This window comes from Accipiter gentilis, chromosome 17, assembly GCF_929443795.1.
Source record: "Accipiter gentilis chromosome 17, bAccGen1.1, whole genome shotgun sequence".
NCBI classification, from domain to species: Eukaryota; Metazoa; Chordata; class Aves; order Accipitriformes; family Accipitridae; genus Astur; species Astur gentilis.
In genome coordinates this window covers 2,230,871-2,248,791 of record NC_064896.1, presented here as the reverse complement: position 1 = coordinate 2,248,791, position 17,921 = coordinate 2,230,871, and the positions used below count along the sequence as shown (strand labels likewise).

Here is a 17,921-nt window from a genome sequence, read left to right as displayed (position 1 = left end):
ACCACTGCACCCACAAAGTCTGTGAAAGTCCCCGGAATGGTGTAAACCTTCTAAGGAATCCACCCAAACCCACCTGTTCTGGTGACCATTTGGCCCCAAACAGGACGCACTGAACTGCAGTTAGCCGCGGGCGCCTCCAGACCTCCGAACGCAACAAGACCTTTTCTCTGCTTGTCACGTGTGCCAAAGCCTTTCTTCTCCCTCAACAGCATCGGAAGATCCCAATTCTGAAATGCTGAAATTCTAGGGATGACCTGAATTCTGAAATCCATCCTTCTAGGGATGACCCGTAAATACAAAACAGTTTACACCTCATTCCAAACAGGCTCAGTTAGGTCTCAGTTGAGCAGAGTGTAAATGCAAACAGACTCTGCAAGACTCTAGACAGCCCTTCGCCTGTGGGACCCCGTCTGTATCGCCAGATCCCACACGGCGCATTCTGCAAAACTGCAGGTAAAGGAACATCTACCCCTACTAATGAAGCACACGGCGCAAATGAATTTTCCTGTAGTTCAAGCGTCTGTACTCCTAACAATTGCCAACAGTAGTTCGCCACACACCAATGTCTGGATACCCAGCTGGAAAATTAATGTTAACAGGATACAGAAGGATCATACAGGAAGTTTGTTGTAGATTCCTAAGGGGGAAAAAAGCTAAACTCACACTGTGAATAGTGAGAATGGGCAGCGAGCATTTACCTTGATATTGGGCACTGAACCCCTTCTGCCTGTGGTTGCCATCTGATGTGAAGTGAAGCCGCAGCCAATTTTTACTGCTGATAACCGGGGCAGGCAAATTCATTCCAGTAAACCTGCAAGAAATGAACCAATAACATCCAAATGTTACTACGATTGTGAATTATACCCCAAATGCCTGTCCTTCCAGGTAATCCTTCTCCTCCATGAAGACAGAAAATCCTGAAGGAGTACCCTATGCTCAAAGAAAGCACCCCATACACCCCACGGTTGTTTCTACCCACACATTGCTTTGCTCGGCTTCCTATCTGACGGTTACACTTCTGTAATCACAGGGGTTTCCATGCCGTCCTTCTAAGGCAAAGGATACGGGGGGCTGACACTCACTATGTCTGTGGTACCAGACAAATGAAACGGGTCCAGCTGGACAGCCGAGAGGCTCCAGTCTTCTCCTGCACTGCAAAGAACGAGCAGAAGGTACAGAACAGCTCTACACATTTCCCCGGAGTAACAGAGCCTCGTAGCTCTATCGCCTTTAGTATCTTATTGGTATCACACAGAAATGACATAAAATCATCTCAGGGGACACACTACACCTAAGGTATGCAAGATGAGCTTGACTTTCAAGCTTATTCAGTTCCTGACTCCAAATTTGGTTAACCTGCTTAAAAAGAAAAGAAAAAAAAAGAGTATGTTTATTTTAACTGAGGAAGAGAAAGAATTGCAAGAACAATTTTCTTTTACTGGAAATGATTTATGATCTACCCCAACCTGGAGAAGATTACAGCCATCAAACATGAGGTGGAAAGCTCCACAGCCCATTAGTAGTCCTTCAGCAACTGTTCCCTTCATACCTCTTTATACTGTTTTTTTCCTGAGGTATTATGCTGTTTGCTTTATTAAACTCCAGATCATAATTCTTCACTGAGTCGTCACATGCCAAGTCTTAGTCCAGAACAATGTTTACCTAAGTCATGGCACTCTTGAATTGAGGTATACAATTGTAACATTAACCACGGTAAGGAGAATAACACTACCGTGACAAAAGCTATTATGGAATCCTATTATTGTTAATGAAAGCCCATTTAATTTTTTAATCATAGACTGTCACTTATTTAAAAATTATTGGCATTCCGCTACCTATGCTTTTTTAGAGGAAGGTAAAAGGATCCTGGAAATCTATTCCATTCAAAAGGATACTTCAGATTTTATTACATTTTCAAGAGCCAAACTGATAGCCCAGAAAAGACTTTAAAGTCCTTCACTCAACTAACACCTGTAGAGGTGAACTTACCTTTTTCGAAGACAAACAGTAAGGAGCCAGGATGGCACCTGGCAGCATATTTATTAATGGTAGATAAACTGCAATGTAATCCTGCTCTACTCGTTAATGAAATAGCAGGGATGATTATGCTGCATAGCTAATGCTTCTCTGCCACCTACAGTACAGACTTTAAACCTTGTATTATCTTGTGGCTGAATTCTGCATAATTATGAAGCATGACTGAAAACATTCTTTATACTACAAAATTGTGTAAGATTGTTCCTGGTCATTTCTCTATTGATTATTTTCATCTCAATTTTGCAGACCCTTTTAAAATACAAGGTGTTATAAAAATGGATTCTATATGGCATTCTGCCATCCTTAGATAACTCAAAGACACCTGAACCGATTTAATTTGAAACTTTTTCAAATAACTAAGTTCAAACAAGCATATTTTGGGCTGAGATCAAACATGGGATGCCTAAAACCAATTCTGAGAAAGTTACTATGGCTGGTTGTTACGACGACATGTTTAAGCTTAATACTCTTACCCCCAAAGGCTATTTTATTATTCATTCTGAATCAATAGTCAAACTTCTCATAAATAATCTTTAGGTATGCAGAGCCAAATTTTACTGTCATTACTGTAGAGAACCGAGTAATTCAACTGCCTGATATAAAAACTAGAGAACAATAAAATTAACCTGCCTGAATGAAGCAGAATTTCACTCCCCTGCCCCCTCTCCCCTTTTTTTTTTCTTTACCTTTTTTTTTGTAAAAAACCACCACATCCCTTTTGAGAAGTGGATTCAGTAGCCTGCAGCCTAGTAATCTACTTAGACACACGCTTCGTTTTAGGTACATGAATTAACTTCCACTTCCATAGGTACACTATTAACTTCCAAGGATTCCTGCACACATGAAGTACTAGAATTCTACCAGCTGAGTGAATTAACACTTTGAAAATCAATTAGAAAAATTAATGGACTGCTCTTCTTGCTACCTTTGCAATCACATAAATAATTACTGAAGGCAAAAGCAGGAGTAGAGAAAAATAATCAATCATAACCACAGTGCTTTGCACCCACTTAGCATTGCTATAAAGGAATACAGAAGATTTAGGGTGAAGGAAAACGGTTCCCTGAATTTCTTGCCTGGAAATTTTCATCAGCACCATATGTCATTTGCTTAAGACATTGACAGCTTTTTGAAAGGACTAAATCAACCAAGAAATCACTATCAGGTCCTCATTTCCATACACAACATTGCTCAAACTCTCAGCACACAAGACAGCTGTATTCACTAGGGCTCTAGTCTAACAGACTCCCATTTTTCCCTTTTATCTTCCTCTCCCTTTTATATCCGACATTATGCAGCTCGTTGTTAATGTCAGGTTGCAGTATTTCGAGCTAGTTTAGATCCCAGGTCCTGCTGGTCATTGGCACCCAACTCAGATTTTTTGCATTGAAGGGAAGTAATGGAATCACTGGGACAAGCACATGAAAATGCATCACGCAACATATGGGAACTTGGGGTTTGGAGTTTGTTTTTCTTCAACTGATTCCAGTTAGCAAAATATAAGTAGTTCAGGAAAATAAAGGCCTTAGTTTTTGATTAGCTTAATTGCTTGCAGAGGTAGAACTTCAGGCCTTATATCTGCACTGAGCCCCAAGCCCTCTCATATACCCCAAGAAGGGAAATCTTTATCCAATGGAAAAGGAACATTTAATCTGTGAACACTATTGTTCCTCCCAGCCACACAGCAGTTGTAAACCTACGCACGTGGAGCACCTAATGGAAAAAAACAACCACCACCCTTTCTTCAGTGCTGAAGGCAGGAACATGCTAGAAGGCAGACGTTTTAATCCCAAAGCTGCACCTTCTCCTCTTTCAGAGGATTCAGCCAGCAGGCAGGCTGCCTCAACACAACCAGAAAAAGAGCATCCTGCTCTTCCAATTCGTCTTCCCCAGCTGCCACCACTGAGTCTGCTGGTGGACAACTGCAGGATGAAGGGTTCCTGCCCACCGAAATGCATATTGCCCAGCACCAGACTAGATGGGTCGGTGGCAGAAATGTTCTGATGGACAAGCAATAACATAGCTAGAGCTGGGCATTTAATGGAAAACATCATGCTCACCTGCAGTTACCTGCTAGCTTTTCACCATAAGGCTCTCACAGGTTTAAAATAATCATTAGGAAGCGTTAATGGTTAATTGATAATGGAATATTTAATTACAGATAAACACAGTTGAACTGAAGCAGCTGCATGGTCTTTGAATGCAAATGCCCTGGCTGCTGTTGATGAATCTCCAATGAAATGGGAAGGATGCTCAGCAGGCAAGAGTCAACAGCAATCACGAAAACCAGAGAAACACCCCAAGTCTCCTGCAGGAGCTCCCACCAACTTGTCTGTGCATGGGGATAACGCCAGGCAGCACCAATTAGCGCTGCTAAATCTGCAGGCAGAATGACAGCAGCCTAAGACAAAGCAGCAGACGATAAAGGCTGTGACAAGCTCTTGGAGAGGATGCTGATTGCGCTGTGACACAGAGTACACAATGTTTGTACCGCCAACTTCTCAAGGTCACATTATTTTTCTTTATAAACCCAACACTGCCTTGCTGTCTTCACGAAAAAGGAGGAGCTACATTACAAGACTTAGAAATGCACAGAACTAATTAAAAGCAGCTGACACTCCTTTCCACATTCCCCAGCATACTTTTGTACTACATTATGTGCTCTGAATTTTCAGCACCTACCATTAGCCCAATAAATGATTGAATTTCTAATAGTCCAGTGAGTCATGTAAATAACAGCCCTTCTATTTTGGACCTCTGCCACTGTATTTTTCAGTATTCCAGACTTTTTTTTTTTTCCTTTTTTCTTTTTTTTTAAATAAGTCTACTAGCAATTTGCAAAAGTTTTCATGCCTCTGTGTGTCCATTTCCCCCCTCCTCTCCTTTCGTGATGCCATCACCAGGAGATATGAATCACTTGATTAAATATTCAGCTTCCTGAATATGGCAACATGTTGACTGAAATCTAAGGCTTTGGAATGACTAAGTAGCAGTGTAAGAACTGTTTTTTAAGTAAAATCGATAATCATTAGTCACTGATGGGAATTTAGTACCCTCTTTATATTAAGCATCTTTTTAATCCAGAAGCCACTTCGAGAAAGAGATGAATTGAGCTTCCACCCAAAATTTTCATTTCCGCAGCTTTGCCTTTTTGAGTCTGGAGGTGACCAGAGAGGATGCTGAGGCCAGCAAGGTTGGGTGAGAATCAGGCTCCTTCCTCCGTCTCCCCGGTCTGGTGACCAAGAATCGCAGTAACGGCCGTTCTCTGAACATTATGTCACCCAAATCATCAGTCTAGTCCCACAAGGACCACGTTTTCAGACACTTCAGCTTGTACTCTACCCATGAGAGGTCCTTGAAAGCCAAAGTTACCATTTGAACCACAATGAACACTCTGCATGAGAAAGAACCTGTTAGAAGATGCCTAACAGTTCAGGCCCTGTAATAGATTGAATAAATCTGATCAAGTTCCAAGTGTGTCCACCACCATGTCAAGCAACCAGCACACAGAAATCAGTGCTCAGAAAATACAGGAACTCTTGTAATTCCTTGAAGAGCATTTAACAAGCCTCAGAAAAACGCAATGGTAGTGACGATTTACAAATTTCTTCCTCTTGATGTCTAAGCCCGACTTATCTTCTGCAATTTAAGCTCATCCTGCGCACAGCGGATGGAGAACAGATGTTGGCTTTTTACGCCGCGGTCCTTTGTGATACGGAGACATCAGAAGCTCCGTTTCCAGCACACGTGCGGGGAGCTTTGAGGACAGCAGGGTCCGGGCTCCCCACGGCCATCTCCACAGGTAAACGCTCCACAAAAAATGGGAAGAACAAGCTTCTGTCCTGCTCCCACACAGACAGAAGGCTTTGAATGTGAACAACCGGTTTAATCTTAGCTCTTCTCTGCATGAAGAGAAAACAAACAAACCGCTCTAGGGGCAGCTGGGCCATTTTGCAGTTGAATGAGGTCGGTGGAACAGTTTATTTACATACATTTGTGATCAGGATGCAAGTCCCAGCTGTTTGTTATATCAACATGGCAGAGGGAACTATGTTAGGAGAGGGCCAACATACACACAAGACAAGAATTCATGTGATTGCAAGTTTTAAAAGAGCTAGAGAGAAATATGAGCATGCCAGGTGCTTTTCACTCTTTCCAAGCAGATTAATCTCCTGTGGAAACAGGCCTGGTGCACTACCCGGAGGTTTCCTTCTGCTGTACCAGGTACTAGATTCATTTACCCTCTGACCATCTGAACTTCCAGGAAAACAAAGCAACCCACCCAAGAAGCCAAAACCACACAGATACTCTGCTGTAACTCCCAACATGCTTCTTCACCAGTCCCTTCCTCTAGCAGGTGGCTGCCAGTCCATTACTCCTGCTCAGTCAGAAACAACCACAGCATCAGCAGATATTCAGAATTTCACTCTTCCCCTCAAACAGCCTTTTAGGTTGGCAGCAGAGCTCTGAATCCTCACCCTGTCCCCAGGCCCCCCACCCTGAACACCGTCTACAAGTTTAGACGGCCTGTGAAAAATGCATCTCTTAAGCAACTGATTCCATCCCAAATGCTTTCCAATATTGTTTTTCACCAGAGCGTTAAGACGTTTTTTTTCTTGAGTGAAACCGAAGCCTCCACATTAAATGCAGCTCCTCCAATTCCTTTATTGCATAATACAGAAAGGTTAATGGTATCAAAACTCCTCTTTTGAGCAAAAGCAGTGAAGTGTGGCTTTCTCAACTAAACTATTTTCTTTATTTCTTTTCTTGCTCTTGTATTTCACATTGGATTCAGGCATTAAATATTTATACCATTCACTCAGCCATTCCTCCCTTGGCACAATTAGTATTACTGTACATGGATGGCACTGATTAATCTGCATTCATGCACCATTATCTATTTACAATCCCAATTCCTGCTTTAATTTGGTTCCACATGGAGAGAAAGAAAGGGGGGGGGGGGGGGAGGGGAATCAATAAAACATCAGAAAGTGAGCTAGAAGCACTAGCATAGTAGAAGGAGATATTTGCAGACAGAAGATCCAATTTTAACCACCCTGAAATTTGATTAGCATGAATTTGACCGCAGTACTTCTTAAAGAACCCAAATACAATGAGCAATTCATTGTGCGGATGCTATACAAACCGACTGTAGGAAAGCGTGGAGTCAGAGGTCACAACTAAAAGCAAGAACTCCACTTGAAATCGCATCAGGTCAAGTGCGTTACTTTGAGATAATGGATTTAAGCGTGAACTTGAAGGCACGCACGTGCTCTGGTGCCGTCCAGAATCAGGATGCAGTCAAACACCAGCCTCAGTGAGCCCAAATAGATAAAAGACAAAGGAACATCGCAGGGCCTGCCTTTTTTTTTCCCCTGAACTATTCTTGTTTTGGTTTATCTTTTAACAGAGAACAAGCTGAGCCTCGGAGAATGGAGGTTACATTTCCAAGGTCACACCAATACTAGCTCAGGACACGGAGCTGTGCTCTGAGCTTTTAAGATTCAGAGAAAACTTTTTGGGGAGGATATTTAATAACTGGCACCTCCAAGACCTTCTTGGGACTTTGACTCAGCAACAGCTCGTGTCAGGCACGAGCCAGACGTGACCCGCGAAGCATCGAATTCAGTCTGGCAGTCTCTGCGTCTCCCCTTTCACAAGTACGTACAATCCCAAACCTCTGCGTTTCACAGGTATCTGGAATTTAATGCCTCTGACAGTTCAGGACCCTGTCCAAGCACAGCTGACACACATACCTTGCGGAAGGCCAGCAATCGGAGAAGAGACGAGGGGAGCTGCCAGCCTGCACGCTGCATACATACCCTCCTCCCTTTCACTTGGCTAACTGCAAATTCAACAGCAATTCTGCAGCGCGTCCCTTTGCACAAGGGCCATCCAACAGCCCCGTAGCTTTAGGATAAAGTAACAGACTTTCTTTCACAGCAACTGGTCTTGGTTAGGATTTGTCAGGGGACCACGAATCCTCGATTTGTATGGGCATGTCTAACCACAAGCACTCGCAAGAAAACGACAGCGTTGCTGCACTGCTCATACTTTACCAAAAAGGACTCAAGATCAGCCTTTTGCTCTGTCCTCCTACAACAACGTGCACCAGGCTTCTCAGTTCCAGCTAGGATTTCTCAACAGAGTACAAGGCAACTCTTAATCTAATCTCTCTTTTTACATCCCCTTGGCACATGCATGTCTAGTTACAAACCTGCTGATAATCAGTAACATCAAGCCAGGCTGTGACAGACACTGGGTCCTCCTAGAGTCTCCAACACCAACCTTTAGGGTGAACCTATCTGATATTGCACCTTTCCGGAGCACAGCTTCACCTTTACCAGCTGTGGCTGTATTTTAAGACCAACCCCAAATGAGACCCACATCAGTCAACGTGGCCACCTGCAAGGAGGAGTTGAGGTTTCGGCACCATTCCCACGGCAGGATAAAGCAGTCACAGAAAGCTTAACGCCACCTGACAGTCGCAGTCAATAGGAGATATAAAGAGAGGAGCGTGCACTCTTGGAGCCTTAGCAGAAGAAGAGAAAAACATACACAAACTACTTAAATTTGGAGCTGCAGATGCTCAGTTTAACCAAAATTGTTCAGGGTACAGAACTGATGCCAGACAAAGTCCCAGCACCCTCAGCACTGCTTTGCAGCTCTACCACATCAACCTTGACAGAGACTTCCATTTCCTCACAGTCTTTATTACACTGAAGGATTCTGACTATTCAGAGATTAATTTTCCTTTCAGTACAACTAGGGGACATATTGCAGAAGCTCTTCATATCTCTGTGTATTATTATTCACTTCACCTGTATTTTTAACTTTTCATCCAAACCTCTACTCAAATTATCATGAGAGCTGTACCATTAATTCTGAACATCTTATTTGAGCATGTCTACTCTCTTAAACAAAGTATACTTAAGCACCTCTAGACCTCGTTTTTCATTCACAAGAGACATCCCATCACGATGGACTTTTACAGGGAAAATGAATAATTAGATCAAGTTATTGTTCCTCACTAAATGCTGTGGGAATGGAAAGAACACACCTGCATCTTAAGTCTGTTTCAGAAGCACAGTTACACAAGCCTAGAAGATGCTCAAAAAATGCAGCGAGACATCAGCCTCCCACGTCACCCCACGTCTTTGCGAGCGTCAGGCTGTTGACACGTAAATCCCTAGGGACTCCTCACTATGGAGCACCCTGTAAAAAAACACTCTGCAAACAATGAAAATGAACTTCTCGGACCAGTCAGGCTTGTGTCTTGTCATCAAATGAAGTAGATACCACCTTCAAGGCTTCAAAGTCCTCTCCTTCATCAGCACATCCTTAAGACCCACAGTCTTAAGACCTCGGGTCTTAAGGGGCCACCTCAACCCCACGGACAGATTTAAACAAGTTTTTCTCTGCAAAAGAAGTGGTATTCTCCTCCTTTTCCAAAAGGTACAAGAATTTGCTTAAGAGGACAGGTTATTTTAGAAATGGAAGTGTGGAAAACTTCTTGGCATGTTCAGACATACTATGACCCTACAGACTCCAGTGAACGTGGTCACACCAGACCAGCTCATGATTACTGGAAATGACAGAATACAAGAGGTCTGCTCAAAATCAGTCTGGTCCAGCAAATGCCACCATTACTGACTCAGGACTGTAGCACTGAAAATGAAAGAATTCTTCTGATTCAGATTTCACCTCAGTCTTAGTTCCTGGATACAGCTTAAGGGTAAATCCCTCTCCTGATGTAACCAGGTCACAGCATTTGTGGCCTCAAACCCTCTGCAATTTTCTTGTTTTCTTTTAACAGAGCTCCACTGATCTTTTAACAACAGAATTCAGCTTTAGCTGCAAGAGCAACAAATCACTCCCAAAGCCTTCCAGTTATAGTGATACCTGCCTTTACTCCTAAGAAGCTGGTGCTGGAAGGGAAATCTGATTAATTTATCACTCACAGCTTGCTTTCTCCTTTTTCCTTCTTTCTTTTTTTTTTTTTGTTTTGTTTTTTACATTCCGTCGAAAGATCAAAGTGTTTCCATGCAGCAGCAAAACTTCAGTCATTGACATCAACTTTAATTACTGCCTGCTCCCAAATAAATTTACTGGCCAAAACAAAATCAATACTTCCCCCCCGGAGGAACCTTTATACTGAAGTTCTTACTTCTTCATTTTTTAAGTGACATTTTCCCAGCTCATCTTTAAAGGAGTGTAAACCAAATCCTTGGCTGATTCGAGGTAATGTAGCTCCATTGGAGACAAAGCCAAACTAATTTACACTGTACAGGGGATCTGACAATCTAATTTCTCTGCTATTTTCCTTAACCTATGGAATGTTTCAAAATTATTTCAGTCTCTCATTAGTCTGAATTCTCTTGGATCTCTATGCTAGATTAATTACGGTCACTTTAATCAAAGAAGTGATTCATTAGTCCACACGCATTTCTGAAACTGTCACAACAGAGCCATTCAACAGGTAAAATGGTCTCTGAGGAATTCTTATTAAATTTAGCAGTTATTTTTGCGCATACCCACCCACTACAGATATATTTAATGTACATAGACAGGGTATTACATACATACGCATATACAATATATATGCGCATGTTAGATAGAAAAAAGGGCTCATCTTGCAGGCAAAAACTTTGCATTCAAGGTATTAACAGAATCTAGATTTTCACTTTTGGAGTAAAATCCTTTTCAACCCGAAAGCATAACTTTACATGCTGCTTGCTGCAGCAACAAGCAAAATGCAGATGGTGCATAAAGGTAATTGTAAAGCACTCGAGTTGGCCATGAACAGAAAGCTAGTCTCAGTCTTCACTGTAATGCAGCTAAAGTCACATTATAGCTTCAGCTGCAAAATGTTACTGAGGTCATATATAAGGTTTAAACTTCACAGCTGAAGATGTCTGGATAATTCTAAAACCCTTCAGAAGAGACATATCCAGTGACACAGTCTGGAGGAGAGGGGGATTTCTGTGCTCTGCCACAGACTAAACTGAAGGCCAAAGTCCAGAATACAGACTTTTTTCTGCACGTCAGGGCTGGGAAAGCCACATCCCAGAGGCATGAAAAATTCCCACTCCTTGGTGCTGTGGACCCTCCGGGGGTGGGTCACCACCAAAAGCTATCAGGGAAAAAAGACTCTTCCTCCTGTACTTGTGCCAGCAGCTGGAACAGTACTGCCTACAGGTAGATCTTGTGGACTTCTTGCAAATAGGAAGAGAAAGACACCCCACCCACCCAAAGTAAAAGGGCCTTTAATGCAACCCAACCTCAATACTAATTGATTGGATAGAAGGAAGTCAACTGACAGAACAGATGGGTGTCTTTATGGCTCAGAAGAGCAAGACTGCAAGAACACAGACCCATCAACTGTGATGGTCAGTACTGAAAAAGGAGACCATATCGCTGAAATGGGTGTGTTTTATTACATGGAAGTACTTACCATAATACTTTTACTATGGAAATAGCATTTGGCTCCAGTCATACAAAAAAAAAAGGTAACAAACATGATTATATTATTCTATTCAGGAGAAAACAAACACTAATTCAACACAACAGAAGAATGGCTAATGCAATTGAAGCTTACTAATGCTGCATTGCAAATCCCCCAAAGAAATCTGCTATAGCTTTATTACAATTTCCTCTAAACCCTTTCTGCCTCACTATCAGCGCTACAGAGATTGTTTTTCTCGGGGCAGGCAGAGTTAGATGTGTTGATAACAAGAGAGACTATATTTATTACTAGATAAATAACAACCATTCCCATCACGACATGCACAGATATACCTACATCTTTGTCAGTCTAACAATACACTTAAGTTCCATTAAACTTGGACTCTTGATTGACAGATTAGGCTGGAAAGCCATGGGGCATGTTTTCATAACATTAAGCCCCCAAATTCTGCAGACTGAGACCAAGAAGTTGAAAGGCGATCCAAACTTTAGCCTCCAATTCTTCCATCTCACCAGCCACAGAAGTTGCTTCCTTTGGGAACTGCTGCACAACCAGGTCACCTCACCTTTGTTTTTAAATACACAAAACTCACTGAACTGATACTGCCTTCCACTGCCTAACTTTACAAAGTCACATTAACAATGGAAGATGCTAAGCTTAAGTGACAACTGGAGCCTAGACTGAAGCTCGGCCACATTCGCACCAGACACAGAAGTTCGTGACTGTCCGATTTTCTCCTGCAGATTCTGCCTTTATAGCCTGGCACTGTTTACAGTAGGTTCTACTCGCAGGTATGCTTTGGTCAAGCATTACTTAGACATTCAAGAAGAAAAAAGGGACATATCCAAGCCTGCTCTGAAAACTTTTCAGGCTGTTAAAGAAGTATCTTTAGAAAAGAGGTGGAAAGGAGGCAGTCACATGCAAAAGACAGTGACCTCTCTGAAGTCCCAAAGGATGCTTACGAGATTTACCACAATATTCAGGATTTCAGCCGCAGGTCATCTATCAGACACAATGGTAATCAGGTGTCATGGGCTGTCACCAAACCAGCCCATGTCCCATCCCTAAGGACTCCTTTTCTCATTCCCCACCCCCACCCCCCCCCCTTTTTTTTTTTGTAGTTTCTACAAAGGCTCTTCTACAGCATAGCAAAAAGTCACAGAAACCAGAAGAAAACAAGATTTGGAACCTGATGCTTAGACTACTGACAGCTCCATGAAGACATGCTAAAATTACAGCAGTAACGGCTGTAGAAATTACAACAAAATGCAAAGCAGCCTCAGGAAGAAAGGAAGCAGAAACTGCAAGTTCTCTGAAGCAGGGACTTATTTTCTGGCTTCACATTTAGCACAGTGGGATGTGAATGTTACCAGAGTTTCTATGTAAGACTGCAACTTCATGCTGATAATAAATAGTGGCACACAAACGCACCAAATGCCGAAATACATCTTTACAGACGGCACAGTACCCCTGCCTCCCTTTTAAAGATGAAGGGAACCGATGGGCTGTGTAACAAGGCGAGGTGGTAAAGCCCCCAGAGAAAGGTGTAAGCCAGGTCTAATGGCTGCTGCCTCCAGGCAAAAGTCTGAACTAATCAAGTGATGAATGGCCCCTGGGCGCCAGTGCACCCGCAGCAGCTCAGTCCCCTGATCATTTCCACCGGTTCCTCCAGAACGGGACACTGATTGATGACAGCAGCACCGTACAGCTTAGGGAACAGTTTGTCCTCTTCCCGTCCCCCATCAACTCAGAAGAAACTGAAGGTTTTATTTATTTTTATTTTGATCATTTAGAAGTGTACGTGAACCTGGAATGACGGCAACATCCCTCCTAGCCAAAAGTTACAGCCTACATAGATTGCTTACGTGGTGCTCAACTCTTACTGTATTGTGAGTTCTTGGCTCTTGCTTAGACCATGAAAAAGTGCTGCCTTGTTATAGAAAGCATATAGAAAGATGGAACTGGATCCACCAGTTCTGTAGTTCTGGGTATTTACATTAAGCAACTACATTTCCCATCTTTTTAGCAGACAGAACAATTATGAACTATCACGGTCAAGACTGTTTTACTTCATAACTCCCAAGTGCAGTAGGGTGACAGTAAGACTAGAATTTCTGTTGAAAAGAGCTTAGTGGAACCATCTGCTTATTTACTCTAGATATTAATTTAGCACGAAGTCCAAAACCGAAGAAAAGCTGCATCGTGGCTTTAGGCCAAATCCACAGAAGCCACTTGGTCCCTAAACTCCAGCCTCAAACCTGTTCTAAATTCTTTAAGCAAGGGCCTTCTCGTGCCTTTTCTACAGAGAGCACCAAGTGCAGTGGCATCCTGAAACACGGCGCAGCTCTCAGCCATTTCTAGCATTCAGCATCACCACCCACCACCGCCAAGTGCCGGCAACTTCAGAGCCAATGCTAAACCATGGATTCTGACTCAAGGTCTCACCCCGAGATCCCTTTTGCAATAATACCCAGACCGGAGATATAATTTGACCAAATCATACATACTAAGGCAGTATTTCCATCAGCTTCAGCAGGTCTTTGACCAGACTGTAGATTTATGTTGCAAGCCTGTTTTACAAGAGACAAAAATGAGGTTTTATCACTGCTCATGCAGAGCTGGCCAAGAACAAGCTGGAGTCTGCTCCATCATGTAAATCAGCTGCATCTCTTCATTCTGAATAGCAGACCAAAACCTGTCCCTCATCTGCACTCAGCACCACAGGATCACACGCCAAGGCTAGAAAAGTACAGATAGCATCCTCAGCCTCCTTCAAAGTAGCACACAATCCTTTTTTCTCTTGATTATCTCTACTTGACAGTGATTCAACGCAGTCTTTTAGCAGCCTCCTCCATTGCTTAAAAATTACCATGACAGGTACGGAATAGTTTCTTGTTCTAACCTTCAGCTACTACCAAGAGAAAGTAGTTTCCCTTCCTCCTTGGTATAGCCACGCATGTTTATATAGCGACTGTGTCTGCCTTCATCATCTTTTACATTCATCTCCATAGCAATTTTCTTTTCCAGACCTTGTTAGCTGCCTTTCTGGGAATTTGTTTCCAATCTTACATTTATTCAGAACTGCCATTCCCTCCACATGCGACAGCTGCTGGAAAATTATATACATCCCATTAGCAAACAATGCAACAATGTCTGAAAAATCTGTCTGTAAAGCTTGAAGAGGTTTGCTGGAAATAGTTGGTTTGTTTTTTGTTTTTTTTTTTTTTTTTTCCTTTTTTTTAAAAAAAAGGAAATTTCTGAATACAGACAGATTTTAGATATAAAGGGAAAAGGTTGTTCTGATTTTTCTTTGCGAAAGGTACTTCAGTAGATGGATGAAGTAGACTCCAGGACATCTGCAAAGAAGCTGCTCCATTTTGTCATATTGCTGCATCTCTCCTACCAAACCTTTGCATATTTGCTCAGCCCCTCATTCAGAAAGAATGAGCAGAACCCTTTCCATTAGGGAAAAAAGTTGTTTCCACTGCCTCTTTCCTAAGCATGCTCTTGTGCCAGAAGTAATGGGGGCAAGAGAAGAAGCAGCCTCGCCGAGCATCACCTCCAGCACTATCCGACAGCCATTTCTGTCGGTCAGGAACTAAACCTCCCTCTCACGACGAACACCGCAGAGCACTCGAACCAAACTCTGCCTCCTCCTTTCTAATAGCAGCACTGAAGGTTTGTCCTTAGACATTAGCCTCCTGGAACAGCTTACTCAATCACAGAAATTACTTCGGTGCTAAACTTAAGCTGCCAAAACTTAAGCGTTAGAAATAATTAACTCTGTATCTGACAGTGGCAAGCGTGCGTGCTCGGAGAGGAAACTATGTAAAAACACCTTCCTCTGAATACCAGCAAAAAAACAACCCCAATTCAAAATAACTGTCCTTGAAATTAGGCAGTACAAAGAGGTCAAACGAAAGCAGGTCCATTAGCGGTAACCAATATTTCAGAGCTCAATCTTACCATCTTCAACAGAAAGTGCATGGCAGGCTTATTACAAGATGGTGTTTTTCTGGCATCTCAGTTAACAGATGTACAAGAGCAACTTTGCTATAAAAGATGGAATAAAGATGCGCTTGTTTTGCTGCATACTTAAGGCAGGAAGAGAACATCCAGAGAGGACTGGGCTGTGTGATGATTTTGTGGGTTTTTTCTGTCTCAAGTCTGGAAGGGATAAAGTTATTCTATACCACAGCCAACTTAAAACCACTGGAGCTAGAAAAGAAGTGATTATCTTCATCTTCCTCCCACTATGCCCACTGCTACTTCCCTGGACACCAGCAGAGGCACTGGACTGTGTGATCCCCCTGCCTCCCACTCCTGTTGTGGGGAAACTACGGTACTGGGGAGATGCACAGAGTTGACAGAGGACACACCTGGTCTGCTCCCAAGTCCCCCAAATACACCATTTAATTGCCTTCAAATCAAGGGCTTATCCATTTAGTATTTAACAGAAATGACACCTGATCTTAGCCAAGATAAGCCGTCATCGAATACAAAAATGACAAGTTACCCACTCTGGGGTCAGATCTCCTCTGCATTTCATGCTCTCCTCTATATGGTCCCTGGGACCTGAAAGAAGATGCTTTCACAGTGAGACAAGGCTCTGTGACTTGCAGGGTCAGGTCTCAGCTTTTCAGCCACAAGCTCCGGGCAAAAATACGGCAAGCCATTTAATTTGTAAATTTAATGGAAGAACACTTCAGCAGCAGAGTATCATCGTCAGGAGAAAGGCATGCAACACCATACCTACGCAACTGCAACAAAATCATGCCACAGTTGTGGCAAGAGCCACGGTTAACAACAGCAGCAACGTGCAAAAGCAACCACATTCACATCTATCTGCGGATACAGCATTGGTATAATCCATACGCTGAAGGCAGCACTTTCCAGCAAGTCCGTCTTTGTCTTATGGGAATGCCTTTTGCACCTTCCTATTAGAAGTAAAAATGCCTCTGTCTCCAGTATAAACCATTAATATTTTATGCCTGCAAGGTGGTTGCAGGGGCGGTGAGGGAAAAAAAAAAAATTAAATTACTCTCCAAGGTCATTCAAGCAGACTCAGTAAATGAGGCCTCCCTGAAGATTCATAAAACTGAAATATACATGTCCTGTATAGTAAAACTTCAGAAAAAGAGAGAGATCAAATATTATTAAAGCTCTGAGTGAGAGCTATAAAAGGCAGGAAATCCAGTGCTAAGTCAAACATTGGATCAAATTCAAAAGGAGCAGAATGGAGGAGAAAAAGATACAGATAAGGATTGTTTCCAACTGTGAACATGTTTACTTTATTAATTTCTGATACTCCTATCCTCTGATCAAGGTGCTTGGGATTGGGCAAAAATTAAACAAAAGCTAGGCACAGTTCCCAGAAAAACGGCCTGGGAGCACCGTATCTTCCACAGACAGCCCATCAGTAAATCTCTCTATCTTACACAGAAGAGGTCAGCATATAATTATCTACGGTACTGAAAGGGGAAGCGGCCAAGGTGACACAACAGGCCAATGGCCCAGAGCCCAGGTCCCCAAGCCCTCATCTGGTGCTCTTTTCTCATGTGCAATCTGCTTAAAAGTCTAGACATGCCTGGGATAAGACCTTGTTCTAGGAAAGTTATATATACACACCAATTTACTTGTTCCCACGTTTCCTGTATTTTATATCGCATATAAAATATTTCTGTCCCAAATTTCTTCTAGGTCCAGCACTGTTTTTACCCAGAGACCAATTCAGCATATTAATGCCGAACATTTCAGGAGCTCCTCACAATTTACCAATGCCATCAACTGCATCGACCCTTTCCAGTCATCTACGACCCAGCTCAACGCAGATGGCATCAGGCATGAAGGCTTCTCTCACCCCAGCTCCCCTTGGCTGCTTCTTCCCTTCTCCAACAAGTACATCAATCTTGTCCTGACAAAAATCAAGTCTTTTCCAGACTATCTTCCTTCTCTTCAGAAGGGCAGCACTGCTGTTGCTCGGTTATGCTAATAAATAAAAGACAGGCAACAAAAAAGATTACCTGTGGAATTTTTATGAGGGAGCAAAGATTCAGTAATGATGATGTTGAAGAAGCAGTCGTTCGTACAGAGTGGTCCCCCTGGTAATTTCTACAGTGACTACAGAAATATAATATATAGGATTATTGCAGGGAAATCTCTCATAATGAAGCAGATCCTTAACTTGGTTTGACATTGTCATTTTACACCACACTATTTAAGCCGAGACCTGCAAAGTAATAAATACTTATTTTGCCAGGATATCAAATCCCTGTGAGAGGTGCCAGCTACCAGCTAAAGCAGCAAATGAAGTTAGATTCTCATTTTTGCACCGAATACCACATTGTCCTCATTGCCTCTTTAGAAAGAAAAGGAGTTACCTGCTTAAACCGTACAGGAAGCTTTGAGATTACATTCA

General features: G+C 42.5%; 1 protein-coding gene across 1 annotated transcript in view; it reads right to left on the bottom strand.

Annotated features, from left to right (window-relative positions):
• CSMD2 (CUB and Sushi multiple domains 2) overlaps nucleotides 1-17,921 on the bottom strand; it is a 310,633-nt gene that overhangs the window by 169,861 nt on the left and 122,851 nt on the right. The window contains exon 6 of the mRNA XM_049820686.1: nucleotides 699-811. Within this exon, the coding sequence (XP_049676643.1) occupies nucleotides 699-811 (113 nt within the window). The remainder of the gene's footprint in view (nucleotides 1-698; nucleotides 812-17,921) is intronic.